At 41.2% G+C, this 25,343-nt stretch overlaps 1 protein-coding gene across 9 annotated transcripts in view; it reads left to right on the plus strand.

The window, feature by feature from the left end:
* Window positions 1–392: 392 nt before the first annotated feature.
* The window catches only part of dnah7 (dynein, axonemal, heavy chain 7), a 359,684-nt gene continuing 334,733 nt past the window's right edge, over window positions 393–25,343 (plus strand). For 7 of the 9 annotated variants that reach the window (XR_011356527.1, XR_011356526.1, XR_011356528.1 and 4 more), the window contains exons 1-4: window positions 393–618; window positions 5,399–5,458; window positions 13,565–13,649; window positions 21,944–22,100. Coding sequence is in view for 6 of the 9 variants with exons in the window: in XM_069934600.1 (XP_069790701.1) it covers window positions 559–618; window positions 5,399–5,458; window positions 13,565–13,649; window positions 21,944–22,100 (362 nt within the window). In the remaining 3 variants the exon portion in view is untranslated. Of the gene's footprint in view, window positions 619–1,589; window positions 1,616–5,398; window positions 5,459–13,564; window positions 13,650–21,943; window positions 22,101–25,343 lie in introns of those variants that run through there. The other 2 variants (XM_069934604.1, XM_069934605.1) reach the window with 2 other exon arrangements.

The raw sequence follows: 25,343 nt of genomic DNA on the forward strand, positions 1-25,343 counted from the left end.
GGGTTCAGGAACAGCTGCTTCCCCTCCACCAACAGACTGCTCAACAACAAACTCAATCAGGAACTCATTTAAGGACTCGTTTGCACTTAAAATGGATTAAAAAGACAATAAATAATTTAAAAAAATTCAAAGTAGTGTCAACATGTTGGGCACAATTTTTCAAAAGGACCTTTGGAGTGAAGGTTGGGAATATAAAAATAGGGACAAGAGCTTAAGGTTATTTCCCGTGGAAAGAGAATAAGAGCCACGTGCAATACACAGCAGGCCACGCAGCACGGAGAGGAGCCAAAGGGTAACCATGGTATTCATTTGGGAGGTGAAAGGCAGTCTTGGAGGACTCGTGCGGTCGCCTCTTGTTTCCGGAGAGCTTTGTTGGTACTCGTTCCCTTGGAAACCGCGAGGTCAACTCCAAACCGTACCGAGCACGTCCTGTGGGACCGGGCGGGTCTCGCCCCGACTCCCCAAATCCCAGCCCAGCGCCGCGTGGGTCCCAGGTCCCGACGGAGGGGGTTGTTGTTTGCAGCGGCCGCTTCCCGACCAGGTGGTCGGCGGGTTGGGATGGAGGAAGCCTCGTGCCATTGCTTGAAAGAGAGCCCGGACCCAGAGGCGGTGCAGAAGGTGAGTGGTTCTCGGGGGGCGGGGGCACACCTGCCTCCGCCTCGCTCTCGGGTGCTCATTCAAGGAAGCGAGGGGGGATGAGCACTGCAACCTCGGGCGAGCTGCATGAATCGAGACCCGGATCACCTGGTCATTAGTGTGGCAGATTGACGGTGATGTTGCCAACATTCAGCAGTTCAAAGGAACCCGATCGTTAAAAAAGTTATAAAATGATGTTTAAAAAAAAAAGAAAACGGCAAGTTATAGAAAATTATTTGTAAAGATTTTGCAAGGCTTTTTCCCGACCTGAATTCATGGAGGGTGAACGTGGTGGTGGTCAGTAGTCGATGCAAAAGAACATTTTATTTCGGGATAGCGTCACCAAAGAACATCATGTTTCTCAAACCCGAAACGTCGGTAATGTCAAAAATGTCCACTCTGTATCTTTATCTTTGCAACACTTGGCCTTTCGAGCTTCTCCAGCGTTTTGTGGTTTTTTGTTTAAAACTTCAACCACGGTGTCTACAGATTTTTGTGATTTACTAACTTTTCTGTGCACGTTTTTATCATCGCTGCAATACATAAGTGTGCTGTAGAGTGTACAAGTCTTTCTCCACTTGCTTTTATTAAATCCAAGGAAATCCTTAAAACACCTCTGAATGTTATGTGTTAAAACAATTATTTCTCTGGTTGCTCAACTTTTTTCAAGATGTTAGTTTTCTGTTTATTCTACTAGAGACTTCTTAACTTCTCCCCCCAAGAGTCTAAATTTGTTTTGTAGCCTTGCACCTGTTTTCAATTTTGCTGGCTGCTTATTTCACTTAGTTTTTATTTTCATCCACAGGATACCAGTCATTTTGCACTACATTTAAGTTCCCACTAGTTAAAGCCTGCCAGCGTGAAAATTTTGCCAATACTTCCTTCTGTAATTCTATCAATCCATGCAACTGTATTATCTGCAAGTTCAAGTTAGACGAAGATGTAATAAATCTCAATATGTGCTCTAGTTCTTCTTCAGGTAACCTCATGACATTTTATTAGTTTTCTCAAAAAAATTTCCCAATTGCATATCAATATCAACTCAATTTGTTGTTCCCCCAATTTGTGGGTGGTCTTGGTGGAACAGTACATGAGGCTATGGACAGACAGGTTAATGTGGAATTTGACACAGAACTGAAATGGTAGGCTACTGGGAGGTCTCTGGCACTGGTGTGGATGGAGTGAAGGTGCTCAGCGAAGCAATCTCTAAATTGGCGCCCAGTCTCTCCAATGTAGAGAAAGCCACAGAGGATCACAGAATGTAGTAAATCAGTCCTGCGGATACACAAGTGAAGTGTTGCTTCACTTGAAAGGCCTGTTTAGGGCCCCGGACTGTGGTGAGGGAGGAAGTGTGGATGCTTGTGGCACCTCCTGCGGCCACAGGGGAAGATGGAGGAGGGAGAAGGGGATTGGTGGGGAGGGATGAGTGCATGAGGGAGTCACGGAGGGAGCTGTCTCTATGGAAGGCAGAGAAGGGAGGAGTGGGGAAAATGTATCTGGTAGTGGGATCCTGTTTTAAGTACTGGAAATTCCAGAGGATAATGTGTTGAATGCAGAACTGGTGGGATGGTAGGTGAGGATAAAGGGGATTCTATGTTTGTTGCACTGGGGACAGGGCAGATGAGCAGGAATTGGAGGAGATGTGGGTGAGGACTGAGTTTGGAAGGGAAGGCATGTTTGTGGAAGAAAGCAGAAATTTTGGAAGATCTGGACTGGAAGACCTCAACTTGGGAGCAGATGAGGTAGAGATGGAGAAATTGACAGAAGGGGATAGAATACTTGCAAGGGACAGGTGTGAGGAAATGTAGTCAAGGTGGTTGTGGGAGTTGGTGGGTTTGTGATATATGTCTGTGGAAAGCGGAGACAGAGAGATCCAGGAAGGGGAGAGTGCCGTTGGAGATGGACCAGGTGAGTTTGAGATCAGGGTGAAAGAGGGCTGCAAAGAGGATGTTGAAGCGGATGCATGGGGCAGCCCATCAATATAATGGAGGAGGAATTGAGGGGTCTTACCTGTGTAGGCTTGCAGTTTGGATTGCTCCACAAAGCCCATAAACAGGCAGGCGTGGCTGGGGTAAAAATACAAAACGCTCGAGAAACTCAGTTGGTCAAACAGTGTCCTTTATGTAGCAAAGGTAAAAGTAAAAATACATAGCCTACATTTCAGACTTGACCCCTTCATCAAGGAATGAAAGAGTTTCAGTGGGCATCCAAAAAAAGGGTAGGGAGGGTTGGCAAAGTAAGGAGATGATTGGAGAAGAGGGAGGGGAGAGCAACAAATAGATGGCTTAGTTGGTGGAGGGGGAAGGGAGGGGAAAACTTTAAAGGAAGAGGGGAAAGAAAAGACAAGCTTGTTAGAAGAAAGCAGAGAAATCAATGTTAATGCCATTTGGCTGGAAAGTGGCCAGACGGAAAATAAGGTGTTCCTCCAATCATGGGAGTGTGACTCAGAATTGAAATGGTTGGCCACTGGGAGGTCTTTGTTGTGGCAGAGGTGCTCAGCGAAGTGATCTGCCAATCTGCGACCGGTTTCTCTGATGTAGAGAAGGCCACAAAGGGAGCACCAGATGCAGTAAATCAGTCCTGTGAATATACAAGTGAAGTGTACCCTTTGACTACTCCTTTGATTTGGAGGAAGAATGAAAGAAGTTGTTTAAAATGAGGACCAGTTCTGCCAGGTGGAGATGATGATGGTAGAGAGTGACTAGTCGGGTCTCTGGTCCAGAAAGAAGCAAAGTGCTTTGAGACCTTCTGTATGGGCGATGGAGGTATAAAGCAATTGGACATCCATCATGAAAGCGGTCCAGATCAAGGAATCTGAAGTCATTGAAGAATTGATGGACATGTGAGGTATGGTCGATGTAGATGGGGAAGGATTGGATTAACGAAGAAAAGATGGTCAAGATAAGATTAAACTAGTTCAATGGGACAAGAGCAAGAGGAAACAATGGGTCTGCCCAGATGGTTGGGTATCTGCAGTGCGAGAGTGGGAGACAATAAGGTTGGCGGCCGTGGAAGGAGGTGACCAGATGTGATGAGGTTGATGTGCCTTGGTGGGGTCCTGTGGGAGGGGTAGGTAGGTAAAAGGTGTCTGAGAGCTGTCGTCTGGCCTCAGCAAGGTAAAGCTCAGTGTGTGAGATGACAACAGCACCACCCTTATGTGAGGGTTTGATGGTCAGGTTGGGATTGTTGCAGAGAGAGTAGAAGCCAGAGTGTTCAAAGGGGTAAGGTTAGAATACAAGAGGGGAGTGGTGAAATTGACACTGTTGATGTCTTTGTGGCAGATGGCCAGGATGAGAAGTCCAAGAGGAGGAAGAAGGGGTCTTGGGTGGGGGGAGGGGGTGGAGAGTCATGGTTATGGAAGTGAGCCCAGTGTGTGGATCTCATCAAGGTGTGGGTGGAGGGAGAAGAAGGTATGCCCTCTGTTGAGGACCAACCCTTCTGTCTCAGAGAAGGGAAGGCCAGAGGGGATGGAAAAAACCAAGCAGGGGCCAGAGAGGCAATTGGTGTTGTGGAGGGTGTTGGATTTGGATGGTTGGGGAGGTCACAGTTTGGAGATGGGAGGTTGGAGGGAGGAGGTGAAGGGCTGAGGGGGTTGGCAGGGGTGAATGAATGTTGAGGAGATCAGAGGGGAGGAGGAGGGTGGGTGGGAGGGTCAGGTGGTGAGGAGGAGGGTGGGAGGGTCAGGTGGTGAGGAGGAGGGTGGGAGGGTCAGGTGGTGAGGAGGAGGGTGGGAGGGTCAGGTGGTGAGGAGGAGGGTGGGAGGGTCAGGTGGTGAGGAGGAGGGTGGGAGGGTCAGGTGGTGAGGAGGAGGGTGGGAGGGTCAGGTGGTGAGGAGGAGGGTGGGAGGGTCAGGTGGTGAGGAGGAGGGTGGGAGGGTCAGGTGGTGAGGAGGAGGGTGGGAGGGTCAGGTGGTGAGGAGGAGGGTGGGAGGGTCAGGTGGTGAGGAGGAGGGTGGGAGGGTCAGGTGGTGAGGAGGAGGGTGGGAGGGTCAGGTGGTGAGGAGGAGGGTGGGAGGGTCAGGTGGTGAGGAGGAGGGTGGGAGGGTCAGGTGGTGAGGAGGAGGGTGGGAGGGTCAGGTGGTGAGGAGGAGGGTGGGAGGGTCAGGTGGTGAGGAGGAGGGTGGGAGGGTCAGGTGGTGAGGAGGAGGGTGGGAGGGGGGTTAACCCGAGAGGGAGGGGCAGATGAAGTGAGTGGGTGGGAAGAGGGGTCAAAGGGGGAGATGGGGTGGGGAAGGGAGAATTGTAGGGGGATAGGGAAGGTTAAGTAGCAGTAAGGGGAATGAGTGAGTTGGATCCAGCAGTGAGATCAGGACAACAGTTGGAGTCTGAGTCGGGAGCAATGTGGTCAGAGTCATCGTGGGAAGCTCTGGCCTAAGGGCGGCCAGGACTCTGGAGGGAATTGGAGGCATCGTATTGTGATCTCCTGCAGATGGGTGGACTGGGTCAACGCTGGAGTCAACGCTCTTGAAAGGTAACTCCGAGTGATTGGTGGCTTTGGCTGTTGGCCATCTTTTTTTAAAGAAGTGGGATCAGGTAGTATTGATGGTCATTTTTCTTTCAGCCTATAGAAAGTATAAAATTCCCCCAAAAAGGTCAAAGCTAATTTGGAATCGGTACTCAAATTCCATTGAGGAAGACCACTTTGGTGTGCTGTTCAGTATTATTTTAACGTTGTTGCTACAATATTTATTAGGCTTTTACTTTTCTCATGATTTTATTTGAATATATAATTAAACAATTAGAATTTGTTTTTGCTTTTTCAGAAACAGAATAAAGGAAAGCTACCAAGGAGTCAAATATCATTTTTACCCCAGTTACCTGTGGTAGGTTATTAAGAAATTAACATTTAATGCAATATATATTCTGGACATGGATCATTATAGAAATTTATTTGTGGACTACATTTCCACAGCTTTGATAAAGGGCTTTGACCCAAAATGTCATCATTCTTTTCCTCCAACTGCTACTCTTGACCCCGTTACAAGCCCAGAGGACCCCAAAATCCAGCAGCAATGGATATTCACCAAGACAAATGGTTACTTAAACAAAAGTTGATTTTACTTATCTTTAAACATGAAAACAGAATCAAACTTGAACTTAACTAACCTAACTTAACCCCCTTCTAATTCTAAGCACTCGTGTATGTTGTGTGTGTGTAAGTTCAGAAAAGTTCTTTGGTTCACAGTCCAATCTCACTTCTCATTCCTCCAAGTTCACTGGTTGCAGGCAATTCTTATACTGTGCACAGAATTTAACATTTATAAAGGTCACCAGGTTTTGGTGCTTGAAAGGTAAATGGTTACTTGTCAGGAAGGTTCTTGTTGATTTTCAGAGAGAGATTTGTTGTTCCAGGACATCCACAACTGATGTACTTCCATCAGCTACTCCAATGTCTTGCTGACAAAACTTTCCCCTTTAGGGTTCTCCAGATGATAACCTCTTTCTTTCAGGTCACAACAGAGTTCTTTTTTATTTTTTTTATTCCAAATGAAACATTAGACAGCCAGTCCTCTCCTCTTGCATGAACCACAAAGGCTTTGACCAGGCTGTCTTCCAAAAAGGCTTTCCATAAGCTTGCCAGCTTGTCCTGATCCAGTTCCAGCTACTTCTGCTGGCTGTACCACTGTACAAGTAATCTCTGTGTGTGTCTTTCTCTGACACAGAGAGAAAAGCCTGTTTGACTCTCTCTTTGCTTGCAAAACCACATGACCCTCCGAGAACAACAAGTTCTATTGCAGACAATCTGCGGCTCCAGCAAGATCTTTCATCTGTTGCATATTGTAAACAACAATCCATTAGTGAAGTCTCTTGAGCACTCTTCAAAGCTCTTGCAAAAGCTGTGGAGCTGATATGTTTAGCATTAGTAGAGCTCCAGTATTTAAAATAAGATCTGTTTTAAATTGTTTGTATGTAACCTACTCAAACAAACCTTTTCCAATGTATCTCCCAAAAACATATCTATATACTCTGTCACAACCTGCTGAGTTTCTGCAGCAGAGAGAGCTTGGTTAAATGCAAGCCTGTCTGGTTTCTGCTTGAAAATAAGTTGAGCAAAATGGAATAAAATGATCACCTCGATAAAAGCACAACCGGACTGATTTCAAGGAAATAATTGAAATTTAGTTTTTGTGATTATTTGAACTTTCTTGATTTCACTATTGGGATTATTGATATGGTTCCAATTCTCTTTTTTTAATTAATATTACAAACAGAATACAAATGCATATGAGGTGCAAGTGTATAACTAGTTAACATGAGTCCTGGATCTCAATTCAGATGGTCAGCCTTGATTTGTGCAAATCATCTATACATGTAGCTCACTATATAGATATGATATTTCAGTTATTTAATTGTATAGTCAGTTATAAAGTTTAATTCTCGGGGATTTTGATTATTGATTCTTTTGTAGTCGTGCTATAGTGGCACTACAGCTCACATAAGGCATTGAACAGGCCATGTGACGTCAGCACGGGTTGAGTGCGAGATTTGGGCTTTTAAAAGGTTGCACGGATGATGAGGACAAAATACCTAGTGTGGTTATTTCATCGTGTCCACACTTTCCAAAGTCAGTTTAAGGAACTCATTGAAAAAGGTCTGGGAATTGTTTGCTGAGAGCCCAATGTCTTTTAGTTCAGGAAAGGATGGTGTGACAAATACTGGGCAGAAATACAATCAGGATTGTACTGGAATGTTGAAGTTAGTGGGTCAAATTATGCTGAACTGGGACTTCTATCTTGGGCCATTACATTACTTTAGCTTGCCAGTGGGTGAGGGAAAATAATTTCACAATCACGTACAGGAAACGAGTTTACAACTTTCTTTAACATGTTTAATAGAAAATTGATGTGAAAATATAGTAAATTGTTAAATTAATGTAGAAATTGAGGGTGAGATGTTCATGTGATGAAGCAGCATGCCTTGAAAGTCAATGCATCTCTCTGAGCTCTAAATTTTCTGGCTATTTTATAGTTTATTGTCAGCCTCTGGTATTACCTTTTTTTATACAAGGTTTAACCAGTTCTATTTTTACAAAGAATATTTGTCCTTTGGTTCATGGAATAATGGTGACTAATGGAGTACCTCAGTTGCGGAAATCCTGGAACAACAAATCTCTCAGGAAAGTTCTTTGTAGGTTTGCAGAGAGCAGTAAACATTTACCTTTCGCGCACCAAAGCCTGGTGAACTTTATACATGTTAAATTCTGTGCACAGTATAAGAATTGCCTGCAACCAGAGAACTTGGAAGAATGAAAAGTGAGATTGATCTGTGAACCAAAGAACTTTTCTTAAATGTACACACACATTACATACACGTGTGCTTAGAATTAAAGGGGGTTAAGTTAGGTTAGTTAAAATAATAGAGATAAGTTAAAGTTTGATTCTGTTTTCATGTTTAAAGATAATTAAAAACAACTTCTGTTTAAGTAACTACTTATCTTGGTGAATGTCTATTGCTCATGGGTTTTGAGGTCCTTTGGGCTTGTTACAGTATCAAGTGGTGGAATCAATTAGTAGGTAGCAGAAATGACGGAGGAAGATGTGTTGGAAGCGGAAGCTTTAGGGGTGATAAATGAGAACAAGGGGAATCCTGTCCTTGCGTATGGGGGCAGAGGGAGCTAGGACAAATGCACGGGTCATGGAGGATCTGCGGGTGAGTGCCATTGATGGTGGTAGAGGGAAAGCCACGTTGTTTGAAGGAGGACATCTCTGACGATCTGGCCTGGAAGTCTTCACCTCGGGTGCAGATGCGATGGAGATGAAATAATTGAGAGAATGGATTGGAATCCTTACAGAGGACAAGGTGGAAAGAGGTGTAGTCGAGGTAGCTGTGGGAGTTGGTGGATTTATAGAGGATGTCTGTCAAGAGTTCATCTCATGAGATGGAGGTGGTGAGACCGAGGAAAGGGAGAGTGTTGGTAGAGATGGGTCAAGTGAATTTAAGATCAGGATGAAAGTTGGCAGCAAAGTGGATGAAGTCAATGGGTTCATCATGGTTACATGAGGCAGCCCCAAAATAGTCATCAATGTAGCAGAGGAAAGAGTTGAGGGGGCTTGTAGCATGAATTGCTCCACGTAGCCAACAAAAAGGCAGGCATAGCTGGGGCCCATGCAGGTACCCATGGTTACCCTTTTAACCTGGAGAAATTGGATGAATCAAAAGAAAAATTATTGAGGTCAAGGACAAATTCTGCCGGTCAGAGGATGGAGATGATGGAGGGAGACTGGTTGGTTCTATTGAAAGAAAGAAATGAAGGGTTTTTAAGCCTTCATTATGGGGAATGGAAGTGTATAGGGATTAGATATCCTTGGTAAATATGAGGAGATCAAGTTCAGGGAACTAGAAGTTGTTGAAGTGATGGAGGGTGTGTGAAGTGTCCCACATATAGGTGGGGAGTACTGGACTGGGAGGGACAAAACAGAGTCGAGATGAGCAGAGACTAATTCGGTGGGGCAGGAGCACATGGACATGATGGGTCTGCCGGAACAATTGGGTTTGTGGATCTTGGGTAGGAGGTAGAAAGGGGCAGGATGGTGTTGGGAAACAATAAGGTTGGAGTCCATGCCAAAGAGGTGATGAGTTCAGAGATAGTGCATGATAAAGTGGTTTGATGAGTTTTGGTGGGTCCTGTTGGAGTGGTAAGTCTAAGAGTTGTCGTCTGGCTCTGGTCAGATAGAGGTCAGTGCATCAGATCACAATAGCACCACCCTTGACTGTAGGTTTGATGGTGAGGTTAGGATTGGTGCAGAGAGAGTGGAAAGCCAGGTGTTCCGAGGGGGTGAGATTGGAATGAGTGATGGGAGTAGTGAAGTTGATATGTCCCCCTGGTTAAGTCCTCCCCACCTACATCCGGGACACCACACACCCTGCATTACTTCAACAATTACCTGTTTACTGAACTCGATTGCCTCATTTACCATGGATATCCAATCCCTATACACTTCCATTCCCCATAGTTAAGGCTTCAAAGCCTTTCGTTTCTTTGTAGGCAATAGAATCAAGCACCATCTCCCTCCTCTGGGTGGCAGAACTTGTCCTCACCCTCAATAATTTTTCTTTTGATTTGTCCCAATTTCTACAGGTTAAAGGGGTAACCATGGGCAGTTGGATATATAAAGGTCCAGAGCAGGTAGAAGACCAGAATGAGGTGTTTAGGAGGAGGAAGGTATTTTAAAGCAGGAGAAAGGATCTTTAATGGGGGGGAGGGGGTGTGAGGTGGAGAATCGTGGTTGTAGAATTAAGTATGGAGATGGAGCCAATGGAAGAAGAGTTCAACATCATGGCATGCGTGTAACTCATGTGGGTGATGGAGGACGAAGGTGAGACCTCTACTGAGGACAGAGCATTCAGTCTTCGAGAAGGGAAGGTCGGAGGGATGATGAAGACCAGGCAGGGGTTGGGGGGAGGTTCAAAAGGGTGGAGGGTGTCGGGGAAGGGAGGTGTGGGGTGGATCAGATGGGGGAGGATAGGAAGGGTCCAAGGGAGAATGGGGAGGTTTGGGAAAGTGAGAGGGTGGAAAAAGAGAGGCCCATTTGCTTTTGGAGCTAGGGGAGGTGTTTGCAACAGAGGCTCAGACCTTTTGGTTGCCTGGGCCAAGGAAGAAACCCGTGTCTGAAGCTTGGTTCTGTCAGTTGCTGAGATTAGCGTGAAAATTCACGTCAGAGGCTCAATCCTGAAGTTGCTGGGCCGAAGCGGAAACCTGCTTGTGAGGCTTGGACCTGTGGGCCAGTGGGTTTAGGGTGAAAGTTCATGTTGGAGGTTAAGTTAGAGAGCCATGTCAGGAGCTTGGTCCTGTAAACCGCCAGGGCCAAAGTGGAAACCCGTGTGGGAGTCCCCAAGGCGGCAGTTTCCAGGGATGTGAGCTTCTGTTCTTTGATGGATGCCAAATGGGCATTGAATGCGTAGATCCAGTGGAGGGTGAGGTGTAGGAGAGGTCCGTGGCAGATTATTGCGAGTAAGGTACGGAGCTGTGGTAGTGAGAGAGTGAGGGTCTACTGTTACCTGTGTTTTGAACTGAGGGTAGTTCATAGGATATGGTGGGAAAATCAAAGCCTGCAGGAGTCCATGCAGTCCAGGTACCAGATATCGCACTGTGGGCCAAACTGGAAGGTTTGGAATTGGAGCTGAAATCTAAATAATGGTGGAGGCAAATAGTTAGAAAGGACATATGGCTGTGGAAACATGGTAAATGAGCTTGAGAGTCTCTCAAAGAACTCCTTTCAAAGAGAGGAGGAGGAGGAGAACTTCTTCAGGGCAAGCATCCCTTGAAGAGACTTCGCAGTCAACTGAACTGTAGGTGGCAGACGCTGCAATTGTATTAAACACACAAAAATGCTGGAGGAACTCAGCTAGTCTTTTCAGCATCTATAGGAGACGATGATAGCTGGCTGATGGTTTTATATTGAGATATTGCGGAAGCATCTGCAGCCCATTGTGTTTCACTCTTCTTGCATATCTACTTTGGGGTGTATATCAAATCTTTTGTTGCCTTTGTTGCAGTTTCTCAATTTTCCTTTTCTCATTTAACAACTTTAACATGTGTTCTATTGTCACCTCACAGCTAGAGAGACAGTGCAGTAAGTTTGACTTTGTGAAAATTAAAATACATAAAATGAGAACATTTGAAAATCATGAAGATTATTTTAGCACCAAAGTAGACAAAATATTTCCAATACTTGATTTGTTTATTTAAAAGAAAAGATATATTGCCAGAGCTGCTGTATCGGCTGCACTGCTGCTGCTGTGGACACTGGAGAATGGTGAGACAGTGCTGCTCTGCAGGATCCAACTCTTCGGCCTTAATATAAGTGGCTCCCAACAGGCTTTAAATGGCCCGCTATGGGAGCTGACTGTGTTTGTAAGTAAAATCCTGCAACTGCGGGGTCTGTGCTCAAGATGGCAGTGCTTATGTTTGACAGCAACCATGAGTGGTTGCAGACTCAGGGGAGCAGTGGTTTGCTGCAGGGCACCTGAAACAGGGATAACACCTTCCCTCCTCCCCCACCCCCATTGAGAAGCAGAAGCATGGGAGATGACCCTACAGTACGGTGACCACAACAATGAACCAATGAGGGTCTAAGCAGAGGCAGGTCCTACACAGGCTGTAGGCTGCTGGAGACTAGGTAGAGTGCTGAGGGCAAGAAGGACTCCTGAAGAGCCTTGTCCGCTTCCTGATTGTATCAGACGTTTGGATCTGGTGCTCGGTTAGCCGATGGATCGAGCTGGAGTCTGTGTGGCTGCAGAGGCTGTGGGGATGCTGGAGGAGAATCCATGGACACTCAGTGTCTCTGAAAGGACTCTCTTTTGCTTCTCTTTCTCCTATTATTAGCGGCACCATGGTTCATAGCGATTCTTTCTTTGCCTTACGGCAGACAAAAGTTCAAGCAGTGGTTCGCAACCTTTTTCTTTTCACTCACATATAACTTAAAGTAATCCCTATGCCATAGGTGCTCTGTGATTAGTAAGGGATTGCTTAAGGTGGTATATGAGTGGAAAGAAAAAACCACTGTTTTAATCATTCCAAATTGATTCGTTATGTGCACAGTTTCATAACTCCAAAGGAAATGGGCCAATGACAATTTTTCTCAAGCAAAATACTGAAGTAACAATTGGGTCTAGAGCAGTGATTCTCAACCTTCCCTTCCCACTCACATCCACCTTAAGCAATCCCTTACTAATCACAGAGCACCAATGGCACAGGGATTACTTAAAGTGATATGTGAGTTGAAAGAAAAAGGTTGAGAACCCCTGAATTAAAGTAAACAATGTATGTTACACTTTTAATGTATTATTGTGTGACAATAAAAGGAACATTGAACCTATCTATCCCTGGCATAATTCTTTTTCATTAATATTATAATAAATTTTAAATAGTAAACAACAAAATGTCTGTATCTTATTATTTCAGTTTTATTAGTCATAATTTTGAAAAAAAAATTGCTAAATATGTAATCTTGACATGAAACAATGACATTATATTGCTTTGAAACATTATTATTAATGTGTTATATATATATATGTGTGTGTGTGTGTATATATATATGTGTGTGTGTGTGTATATATATATGTGTGTGTGTGTGTATATGTATATGTGTGTGTGTATATATATATATATGTATATGTGTGTGTATATATATATATATGTATATGTGTGTGTGTGTATATATATATATATGTATATGTGTGTGTGTATATATATATATATATATATATTTCTAAGTGGGATAGTTTTTGTTCAATGTATTAGCAATGTTATAGTCTTAGTTCAATGTATCAGTACAAGTAGAGTAGAAATTTATCAAATAATTTTTATTAGCTGCTTAACTGTTGAGTAAATTCTTTTAAAATATTTTTTCTTTCTTCAGTATTAACATATACAGTACACGGTCCTTTATCCGGAACCCTTGGGGGACAGTGTGTTCTGATTTTCGGATTTTTCTGGATTTTGAAAATCCAGATTTAAGCCCATCAAATTGTGCTATTGTATCCACCCCCATCCCCTTCCAGTCACCCTGCTGTCTCCTCCCCTTGGCTGTCCGATTTGCGCTGCCAGTCTCCCCCTCCCCCCCCCCTCTCCTTGGCCGCCCGACTCGCGCTGTCGATCTCCCCCCCCCACCTTGGCTGCCCGTCTCACGCTGCTGCCTCTCTCCCCACTTGCCGGATTTTGGAGCTTTCTGGATTTTAGATGTCTGGATAAAGGATCGTGTACCTGTATACATAATGATTGATTTTTATTTTGGGGTTGTGATGAGGGAGGGTTTAGTTTTAAGGGGAAGGGGTGTAATTCTTTTGTAGTCAGAGTTGATCTGTACTAAAGTGATGGCTGTAAATGAATGTTTATGTATTACATGTATGAAAACTATAAAATAAAGTATTAAAAGAAAGAAATTCTTCCAAAGGGAAGTGACAACTCTATTTATGCAACTTTTCAGAGTCGGTCAAAGCCATTGTGGAAATCATCCACACCCTCTTTCTTTCTGCAAACAGAGGATGAGGATGAACGATGCAATTTACTGAGTAAGTTGAAATCTTCAGAGACAAGAATGGACAAAATATATTGGATAAATTTTGATGTTTTCACAATTTATAATAGAGTTGACACCCCCATTTTCAGGGTCACTGGTATCAATACTGAGAAGTTCAAATTCAAGTTTATTTGTCATCTGATTTTTTTTTTCTGTACAACTCGACGGATCAATGTTCTCTGAACTTTGGTGCAAAACACTTCAAACACATATACAGACAAATGATAAAAATGCACAGTACGGTAATACAAATCTTAAAATAAATAAGTATTATTGTTAAATAAATGGAGTCATGGAGGTTTGTATGAGCAGTTCATCATCGTTCAGCAGTGTTACTGCTTCTCATCTTGGTGGTTCTGGTACTAACGCACCTGCAAATTTTTCCCAATGGGAGAAGCTGGATAATGATGCGTGTGGGGTGGTAGGGGACCCAGTGATCCTCTGTTCCCTACTTGTAGGCTTGTGAATTGTCCTCTGATCTGATACTGTACAGCAAATGTATCACATTGTAATGCAGCTGGCCAGATGCTCTCAATAGAGCTCCCGTTAAAAGTTGAGAGTATGGTGACTGGTAACCTTGCCCACCTCAGCCTTCTCAGGAAGTGCAATCACTGCTGTGCCTGCCTGACAAGTGAGGAGATGTGTGACCAGGATAGGTCACTCCTTAAGTAGACTCTGAGGAACTGGGTGCTCTCTACTCTCTCCACAACTGAGCTATTAATGTATAGTGGAGGGTTTTCGTCCCTGCTCCTCCTGAAGTCCACAATCATTTCCTTCATTTTGCCCATGAAGAGACTTGGGTTGTTATTCTCTCACCATTTCATGAGATTTTCCACCTCTTCTCTGCAGTGCGACAGACTGTGGTCTTTCTGTTAGGAAGTCCAGAATCCAGTTTCAGAGAGAGTTGTGAGTCCCAGTGAGGATAGATTCTCCACTAGCCTCTAGGGAATGATCGTATTATACGTCGAGCTGAAGTCAATGAACATCAGTCTGGCAGATGAGGTGTTGTTTTCCAGGTGGGATACAGTGGAGTGGAGGGACAAGGCTACAGCATCATCAGTGGAATGAAAGTCTCAATTTTAGCTGGAATGAGTTGATTGTGAAAGCAGATAGTAAATAGGAAGGCAACAAAGCTTTAAACTAGAAACACCCCAAAATATAAAGGAAACTGAAAACAAGTTGTGCAAACTAAACTAAGGACTGACTGACTAATTGATTCTGTTAATAAATGAAGTTGTGGGAATTTCAAAAGTTGGTGAAATCAAAAGTGAGAAGAACAAATATTAGAAATGAGTTGAACTCCACAAATAGAAATGCATAGTGTTTACTGTATAATAAATTGAGGGAAATGAGAACATTAATGTAAGGAACCTTGTGTCGTCATGTTTTCTAAGAAATGCTGCAGAAAGATTGGTACTGAAAATGAAAGATCGCGGGGTATAACATATTTAGAAGAGATAAAGGGTGGAGTAGCTCTGCTTTTTGAGGTACAGTACTATAAAGGCAGCAGAAAAAAAGCCTTGCTGTGTTGGTAAGCAATATCCATGTGACTTGAGATCTAAGATAATATTGTCATGCAATGTGATCTTCACTGCACAGAAATGCAGGGAGCAGCTTTAACCATTACATCCAACTCATATGCTGACTGTTTGGAATTCCTCAAGATTTGGCATCTGGTTCATAAAGTGCTAATTCCCACACTCCATTTAAAATCACAGGGGTTTTGATTCCTGTACTCTCTTTCCTGCTTCATTGGAAATTTTGTATTCTACTTGGTATTTTTTTAAGTGAGTTATGATATCTCCCTGGCACTTCTTTTCAATTGTTGCCACATCCTTACCCTTTGCTGCCAGTAAACATCTCCCTCAGACCATATGACAGCAGCAGAATGGACTATTCAGCCCACTGAGACTGCGCCTCCATGTATCATGAGCTGATCCATTTTCACACTCAGCTCCACTTCCTGGCCTCTTCCCCATAACCTTTGATTTCTTGGCTTCTTCTTCTTTGGCTTGGCTTCGCGGACGAAGATTTATGGAGGGGGTAAAAAGTCCACGTCAGCTGCAGGCTCGTTTGTGGCTGACAAGTCCGATGCGGGACAGGCAGACACGATTGCAACGGTTGCAAGGGAAAATTGGTTGGTTGGGGTTGGGTGTTGGGTTTTTCCTCCTTTGCCTTTTGTCAGTGAGGTGGGCTCTGCGGTCTTCTTCAAAGGAGATTGCTGCCCGCCAAACTGTGAGGCGCCAAGATGCACGGTTTGAGGCGTTATCAGCCCACTGGCGGTGGTCTTGGAACCTATCAATCTGTCTTAAATACATGCAGTAACATGGCCTCCACAACCACCTGAGGTAACAAATTCCGCAGATTTATCGCCCTTTGGCTGAAGAAATTCCTATACATCTCTGTTCTAAATGAATGCCCTTCAATCCTGAAGTTGTGCTGTTTTGTCCTAGATTCTCCAACTATGGGAAACAACCTTTCCACTTCTACTCTGTCCATGCCTTTCAACATTCAAAATGTTTCAACAAGATCTGCCCTCATTCTCTTAAATTCAAATGAATACAGGCCGAGAGCTGTCCAATACTCCACATATGATGAACATTTATTCCAAGAATCATCCGAGTGAACCTCCTTTGAACCTTCTCAACTTCAGCACATCTTTTCTAAATGAGCACAAAACTGCGCTCACTACAAGAGAGGCCTTACCAGTGTCTAGCTCACACAAGTGGAGCTAATTCATAGAATTCATGAGAAGCTGAGCAACTCCATTCTAAAACCAAGGTCAGCTCAGGCTTTGTCATTGGGTGATAATATGCAATATGGATAACATTGAAAGTTGAGATCCATACTGTCATTGAAGCATACAAGAGGGTGGGCCTGACAATCAGCATGCACAAGGCAAAGGTTCTTCACAAACCTGCCCTATTGTACAACAATTCTCTGACCATGAAGTTCTATGGTGAAATGCTTTTCATATCTTAGAAGCCACCAATAAGTGAATGCACCCACCACCTTCAGTGGGAATGCATGCATTTTGGTCACTTGTAGTAAAGAATGTATTGAGATTAAGTCATTAAATCTGGCACAATATTCATTATCTACTGAGAAACAGTGATTAGTGACTTCCTATTTGCTTCCAGTTATAACAGTCAACTTAAAGCACTGAAAAAAAAAAGAAAATCACTAGCCATCCCTCCACAAAATCCTCCCAACCAACTTCAAAAATGAGTGAACCAAATATCCCAGCATTGGGTCCCTAATTGAGTATACCATTTGCATGCCTGGAACTAGATTCCTGAAACAAACACTGTTTAGGTCTGAAATATAACAGAAGTGGACAGAGGAATTTATTCAAGCATATACAGTGCCTTCAGTAATGTTTGGAACAAGGATACTTGTTTCCCTTTATTTGCCCCTGTGTGGCACAATTTCAAATTTGTAATCAAATAATTCACATGTAATTAATGTGCACATTCCAGATTTTATTCTAGGTTAATTGTGTACGTTTTATTCCATGTAGAAATTGCAGCACTTTTTATACATAGTACCCTCATTTCAGGGCACCGTTATGTTTGGCTTCACAGGTGTTTGTGTGTACTCGGGTATGTTTAATTGGTGTAGGTATAAGAGAAATAGGCTTGCTTCTAAGCTTTTGATCACCTTTGGAGTCTGTCAATGCCATTTTTCAACATAAGGACCAGAGTTGTGCCAATGAAAGTCAAATAAGTCATTGTGAGGCTGGAAAACGAGGAAAAAAATCAGTAAGAGACATCACCTAAATCTTAGGATTACCAAAATCAACTGTTTGGAACATCATTAAGAAGAAGGAGATATTGATGGACTCAGTAATCGCAACCGGACTGGTATTCCAAGGAAGACCTCCATTGCCGTGAGAGAAGAATTCTCATCATAATGAAGATAAACCCCCAAGCACGTGTCCAACAGATCGGAAACATTCTTCAGGAGGCGGGTGTGGATGTGTCAATGACTACTGTCTGCAGAAGACTTCGTAAACAGAAATACAGAGGCTACGCTGCAAGATGTATGCTTTGTATCTTGGGCATTCCTTTACAACTCCACACTTTGCTTTTACCATTACCCTGATGCAAGTTAATCGTGGTCTCATCTGTCCATAAGACCTTTTTCCAGAATTCTGTAGGTTTTTTAAAATACTTAATAGAAAACCTTAATCTGGCCCTCCTTTCTGTGGCTAACTAATGGTTTTCATCTTGCAGTATAGCCCCTGTATTTCTGTTCATGAAGTCTTCTGTGAAGAGTTGTCATTGATATATCCACACCTGCCTCTTGAATAGTGTTCCTCATCTGATAGACAGGCTTTTGGAGATTTTTCTTCATTATGATGAGAATTCCAGTGACATCAGCAGTGCAGGGTCTTCCTTGGAATACCAGTCCCTTTGCGATTACTGAGCTCACCATTATACTCTTTCTTTTTAATGATGCTTCAAACAGTTGATTTTGGTAATCCTAAAGTTTGAGCAATGTCTCTTATTGTTTTATTCTTGTTTTTTAGCCTCTCAATGGTTTCTTTGACTCTTATTGGCACAGCTCTGCTCCTCGTGTTGAAAAATGGCAAATACAGACTCCAATAGTGATCAAAAGCTTCAAAGCAAGCCTCACTCTCTTTTTCCAGCACCAATGAAGCAATTAAATATACCTGAATGCTCACAAACAGCTGTGAAGCCAACTATCCCAAACATGTTTTAACAATTTATTTTAGAATATTGCAGTCTTATTGCATATGATTTATTGTGTATGTTTTTTAAAAATTGTATGTGTTTATTGTCTTCTATTTTATATTCCGGTCGATGCTAATCATGTTTCATTGGCTGGTATACCAGCATAATGACAATAAAGTGTATAATTGTCATTATGGTGCCCCAAGGACCATGTATGAAAAGTGCCATAATTTCTCTATAGTCAAATCAAAATGTATACAAATATCCTTGAATAAAATCTGGAATGGGCACTTTAATTACATGTGAATTGTTTCATTACAAATTTAAAACTGTGGAGCACAGGGGCAAATAAAGGGGAAAAATGTGTCTCGGTCCCAAACTTGGAGGGCCTTGTATTTGAGCTTCTTTTAGAAATGCAACCTCCCTTGGGCATCTCCGAGCCACAAGTTCTCCAAGGGGCCTTTGGCAACCTACAGTATTAGTTACCTTGAATCCATGTAGGAGTGCAAGTAAGTTCAGCATACTGGTATTTGGAGCTTGTCACCTCACAAACCTGCCCTGTTGGGTTCCTCTCCACCCAAATGTGGAAGAGACTGGCGACCACTTTGGCCTCGTTAATCATCTCAAAATCCATTGAGCTGAAGTAGAAGTTAAGTCACCCTTGATCCCAGGGGATGATCAAAGAAGATACCTACCTGTGAAACACTGGTCTCGTTGTGACTTTACAAAACACTGGTTCAACTGCACTTTGAATATTATGTGCAGTTCTGTTCATCATACTACAGGAAGGATGTGATTTAAGAGATTACTGAGGAGAATCATCAGGATGTTGCCTGAAGTGGAGGAATTTATTCATGAGTAGTACCTGCATAGGCTAAACTGGAGCTAAGGAGGCTGAGGGGGTGACCTGATTGAGATGCAGAGTCAGGATAGATCATAAGAATAATTTTTGATACTCCTACTATTTGATAGGTTTGAAGTGAGAGGAAGGAGTTTTAAAGGAGATTTTTTTGGGAGAGTTGATGTCTGGTACATGCTGCTGGAGGAGGTGGTGGTAGTGAAATTGAAACCACTGTTTTTTTGAATGAGGAATACAAGATTAATTTATTTGCTGATGATGTTTTTATATTTGGTGGATCCGGGTATTTCTTTACCAGCAATTCAAGAATGTTTAGAAAATTATGGTCAGTTATCTGGTTATAAAGTAAATTGGGCCAAAAGTGAAATTTTATCAATTTGTAAAGATGATTATTCAATATATAAAAGTATTACCAATTTGAAATGGACTACACAAATTAAATATTTAGGAATTAATGTTAATACGGAATTTCAAGATTTATATTCAATTAATTATCTTCCTTTAATAAAAAGGATTAAATTAGATTTGATTAGGTGGAAGGATTTACCTTTGGGTTTATTAGGGAGGATTAATACTATAAAAATGAATATCTTTCCTCGAATACAATATTTGTTTCAATCAATTCCTTATTTTTTAAACAAAAGTTTTTTTAAGGATTTATATAAAGCAATTAGAGACTTCTTATGGAAGGGAAAATTTCCAAGGGTAGCGATGAGAAAGTTGATGTGGGATTTCCAATTTGGAGGTTTAAGATTACCAAATTTTCAGCATTATTATGAAGCAGCTCAATTTAAATTTCTTGGTGCATTAATGAATATGGATGATCCGCCCAGTTGGGCAAAAGTAGGAATGGCGGTTATTTTAGAAAAATTTCCTCATGAATTTTTGTTTCGATGGAATAAAAATTTATTACGAACTTATGATGTACCAACATTGAAGCATTTATTGAATCTATGGACAAGTAAACTTAATAAATTGGGGCTCAAAAATAAATGGTCTGGACGATTGCCAATATATAATAATCAACTTGTTCCTTTTACAGTCTCCAATATCACCCTGAAACAATGGGAAAAGAAGGGAATAAAAAACTTATCTGATTGTTTTTCTGAGGGATGCTTTTGTTCCTTTGATGAATTACAAAGGAAATTCGGTATTAGTGGAAATTCTGTATTTGTGTATTATCAATTAAGATCTTTTGTAAAACAGATATGTGGTCGTCATATGATCTTACTGCCTGATTCTAATTTTGAGGAATATGTACTTTCAATACCAAAAAAGGGATATATATCTGATTTGTATTGTATTTTACAAGAAACTGAAAGTAAAAAAGATTGGGATAAAGATAAGTTGAAATGGGAAAAAGATTTAGGTTTTACAATAGCTGAAGAAGCCTGGATGGAAATTTGTCAAAACAGTATTCAGAAATTGATTAATGCTAGATTAGCGATGATTAATTATAATTTTATACATCAGTTATATTTAACACCGGAGAAACTAAAAAAGTTTGGCCTTAATAAGTCGGATTGCTGTTTTCGTTGTGACCAGACGGCTAATACTTTTTTGCATACTGTCTGGCTTTGTGATCGATTGCAACAGTTTTGGAAAGGTATTCAATCTACATTTAATAGTTTATATAATATCTGTCTTGTATTAGATTTTGATATATTTTTATTAGGGAATATGCAATCACTAATTGATTTAGGTTTAAAGGATTATCAGATTTCCTTTATCTATTTAGCTTTAGCTGTGGCCAAGAAATGTATAGCACTTACGTGGAAAGACAGAAATATATTAATTTTAGATAGGTGGCATTTGGAGATGAAATCCTGTTTGACTATGGAAAGGATATCTTTTTCAATTCAGGATAGGATGTCTTTTTATAGGTTGAAGTGGACTCCGTTTGTTAAATATATGCATTTAAGTTTGATTTAAATATGTTTTTAAGTGTGATATTTTAGTATTGATAACTTTTTTTTGTTAGTATCTTGTTATGTTTTATCTTTTTTTTGTAAGTGGGCTTTTTTTTCTTGTATATAATGTTCATTTTATTAATTCTTCACTCTTTATTTTGGGGGGGTTAGACTAATTTTAAGTTAGGTCATTAATGTTGTGTAATAATTATTGGGGGGGTTTATTATCTTACTTTTATTCTTTTTAAATGTAATTTTCTATTTTATTAATGTTATAAAATTTTAAATAAAGTTTTAAAAAAAAAACCCCACTATGTTTGAGATAAATTTAGGCAGGCATGTGAACATGCAAGGCATAGAAGGGTGCGGGGAAAAGGTTTGTTATGGACACAGTGTGAAGGTTTAGTTTTGTGCTGTATGACACTGACAGAACCTTGTAATAAGGTCATGCAAATGAGCTGGAACAAGTTATGTCCAGGGAAGTACTTTTAAAGGATATAAGATTTCAGCCTAGCCACTGGCTCCACCCTCCAAGGGTATTAGGTTTTGCAAGGAGGCCTGTACTTCTGTTTGTCTTCTGCTGCATTTAGTTTGCTTTTTGTCTTGTGAGAGAGTGCACCATAGTGTGTGATGGAATGTGTTTGAGTAAAATAATTACAACTTTCAAGCTGACTGTCTTTGCTTGGCACTTTTGACTAATATTTTTAACATTTTAAATTTATAATCTCAACAAATATAACTTTTGCTGCATAAGGACTATTTAGGATCAAGTTATCTTTAATTTTAATGAATAATTTCAAATTGTCTGTCTCTACTACAGGAAGTTCTCCACCTCAAAAACGCAAAAGAAATAAAGCTTGGGAATCTGGAACTTCTGGTTGCAGCACAGGTGGAGGGGCTCTTTCAACATATGATGGATCTTCACAGCCAAAAAAGGATCGTGAACAGTTTAGGAGTGCTTTAGTTAATATTATTATGTAGGTACATATTCTTTTTTTAAAATTTTTTATTTTTCACACCATAAATCACATTAGCCATGATATACACTTTTTCTTTTTCACACATATACAGTGACTTTTTCTCCCCCCCCCCCCCTCCTCCCAAGCCACCCCCCCACCCCCCCCCCCCCCATCCATTTTAGGTATACAATCTAGGTTGCATTAAACCCGTCAGACAATGTTGTCATTCAACAAAATTACGCCAGAAATTCTACTGAGTCCATTCTTTTCTTTCCTTCTCCTTCCATCAACTTAGGTAATGTTTGTCCCCGGTAGGTTTTCGCTATTGTATTTAATGTAAGGCTCCCATACTTGTTCGAATATTTCAATATTATTTCTTAAACTATATGTTATTTTTTCTAATGGAATACATTTATTCATTTCTATATACCATTGTTGTATTTTCAGATTATCTTCCGATTTCCAGGTTGACATAATACATTTTTTTGCTACGGCTAGAGCTATCTTAACAAATCTTTTTTGTGCACCCTCCAAATCAATTCCAAATTCTTTGTTTTTTATGTTACTTAGGAGCTGACATTTTATCATAACATATCTCCCTGCTGGATCTATTATTTCCTCTTCTATTTTAAATGGCACATTTTTACTAATTAATATAGCCACTCCTCTTGCTTTTGAATTATACGATGCTGCTGTTGTCGTGCTTTTTAATCTCACTGTAAAGTGTGATTTTAATACAAAAGAGAATAATTATGCAGCAGCCTAACATTTCAACAGGTGTGAACTTTCTTCTTTACATTCATAGGATTTCCTGATTTTTGTCCCTCCCCCAAACGAAAGGAAACCGTCACTATAATGAGTGGAGGAATAAATTGGTTTTGCATACAATTCGCACCACAACTTCACCAATTTTTAAAAAATCTTGTAAATTTTTACTTGTTTTAGAAACATCAGGATTGTGAAAAGGAAAACAAAATGCTCAGAAGAAATGAAAGTGTAACAGAGTATTTAGAGGTGGTTTGGGAGGAATTGCGAGAGCAGCTTGCACACACACATTTTAAAACACAGAATATTTGGAGGTCTTTTGCAGAATGCTTTTTGCAAGAGGCAACAAAGTATGGACAGCCGCCTGCCTGGGAGAGCATGTGATCTTTGCAGGCAGAGGAGAAGAGTTTTGCTCTCAGAGAGGGAGAGTGTGAAAGACAGGAGAGAGACAGAAATCTGTTCCAGAGGGACAAGCTGGCAAACTTTGGAAGGCTGCCTGGTCAAAGGAGAAGACTGGTGGTGTGAAGGGTGACCTGAAAGAAAGAGGATCACCTGGAGAACCCTGAAGGGGGCAAGTTTCGTCAGCAAGACTGATTGAGGAGGAATCCGTTGCGGATGTCCTGAAAACCAGCAAGAACCCTCCTGAGTGGTAACCTGTTAAGCCCCAAAGACTGATGAACTTTGTTAATGCTAACTTCCGTGTACAGAACAAGAAATGCCTACAACCAGTGAGATTGGACTGTGAGCCGAAGAACTTTTCTAATCTTAAATATACATTACACACACCTGTGCTTAGTATTGGGGGGGGGGGAATTAAGTAGTTAGGTAGGTTAAGTAATAAGTTAAAGTTTAATTCTGTTTTCTTGTTCAAATATAATTAAAAAAACAACTTTTGTTTAAGTAACCCTGTGTTGTGGTGCATATCTATTTTTGGTTTTTGGCATCCTCTGGACTCCGTAACAAAAGAAATTACTAACTAGAATTTTATTGTAAAAATTCTAAAGCCATATTTGGATCATGTTTTTTTTCTCAAAACCAAGGTTGCTTGGTCCATGGAAATGGCGAAATCTGTGAGGGGCGCTCGACCAAGTGGCAACTCTGTCTGTTTACGGTAGACAAAAGGTTAAGAAATCCATGTATTTTACATTCTAAATGTAGTATTACATGACAATAATGGAACCTTTACCCTTAACCTTTACCTGTTAGGCTGCTGCATAACCTATTTTTTATTAAAATTGAACTCTGCGGATTGAGATCTGGGGAGATGTAGGTTAGCAATAGTCTTCAGCAACAGTTAGTTTAGAAAGCTGCAAAGATCAGTACTTGACACTTGGTATTTGTAATCCATATGAACAAGGGGAATGAGTGTAATATATTCAGTTTTGCTGACAGTACAAGTTCAAATAAAAAAGCAATAAAGATGTAGGAGATGTTAATGGACACAGACAAGTTAGTAACTGGCCAAAACATTGGCAGGTGGAAAAATGTTGGCATTCAGAAGTATCATTATTCATTCTTCATGAATCACAAGAGTAATGGAGCTGATGAAGCAAGCAGTGCAAGCACTGTGTAAATAAAACTACTTGTGGATGTTCCCAAAGAAAGTTGCTGGGCAAGTGTTACCTGGACCTGATCAGAGAGGCCCTACGTAACGTGAGTGTCATTGGTCGTGTGAGTGAGCTAAAACTCAAGAAAATGCTTCAAAATACTTTTTTAATGGATATATGGTTTCTGTTTGGCTGCTGGCAATACCCTCAACATGGATGATGCAACATGCAGGCATATTGTACTTTTCCAATTGGTTTTCTGGGCCTCAGTTAGCCCATATATCAGATTAGGTTTACAGTGTTAGTATCTTGATCAAAAATAGAATGTGGCTGCTATAGAAGGAGTGCAAACAAGTGAATCAAATTAATTCTGTCATGGGTTTTGAAGAATAGGAGATGATATCATTCCAACAAAATTCTTAGGGGACTTGATGCAAGATTCTGGGAGACTGCTAGATTTTGGGAGATTACTGGGGAGTCTAGAATTGTGGGCATACATGAGGGACTATTTTTGCTTCAGACTACAGCATCTGCAATTTGCTGGAAGAACTCAGCAGAACCAGTGGGAGAATAAGTGTGGTGGATGTTTTGTGTCAGAACTCTAAACAATGACTGGAATTCTAGGCTTTTTCTTCCAAATAGGGGTCAGCCACTCTGAACAAGTTTTCCACCCTTAAACAAGTCATGAATCTGGAATTCTGTAACCTAGGTTCAGAGGCATTCAATTGTTGATAGAGATTGTTTACCGTGATATCCAGAAATGTATTCATGAGTATGAGGATAGCACAATAAAATGAAAACTTCAAATTGTGATCTTAAATAATCAGGTCAAAGAGTTGAATTTCCATTACAGATTGTTAAATAGTGACAAAGAAAATCTGATCAGATAATTGAGTGTACATCATGGAAGCTTTAATTTTTTTAATAAGTGGCAAAATAGTTTTTGACT

This window comes from Narcine bancroftii, chromosome 4 (genome assembly GCF_036971445.1).
Source record: "Narcine bancroftii isolate sNarBan1 chromosome 4, sNarBan1.hap1, whole genome shotgun sequence".
In the NCBI taxonomy this organism is placed as follows: Eukaryota; Metazoa; Chordata; class Chondrichthyes; order Torpediniformes; family Narcinidae; genus Narcine; species Narcine bancroftii.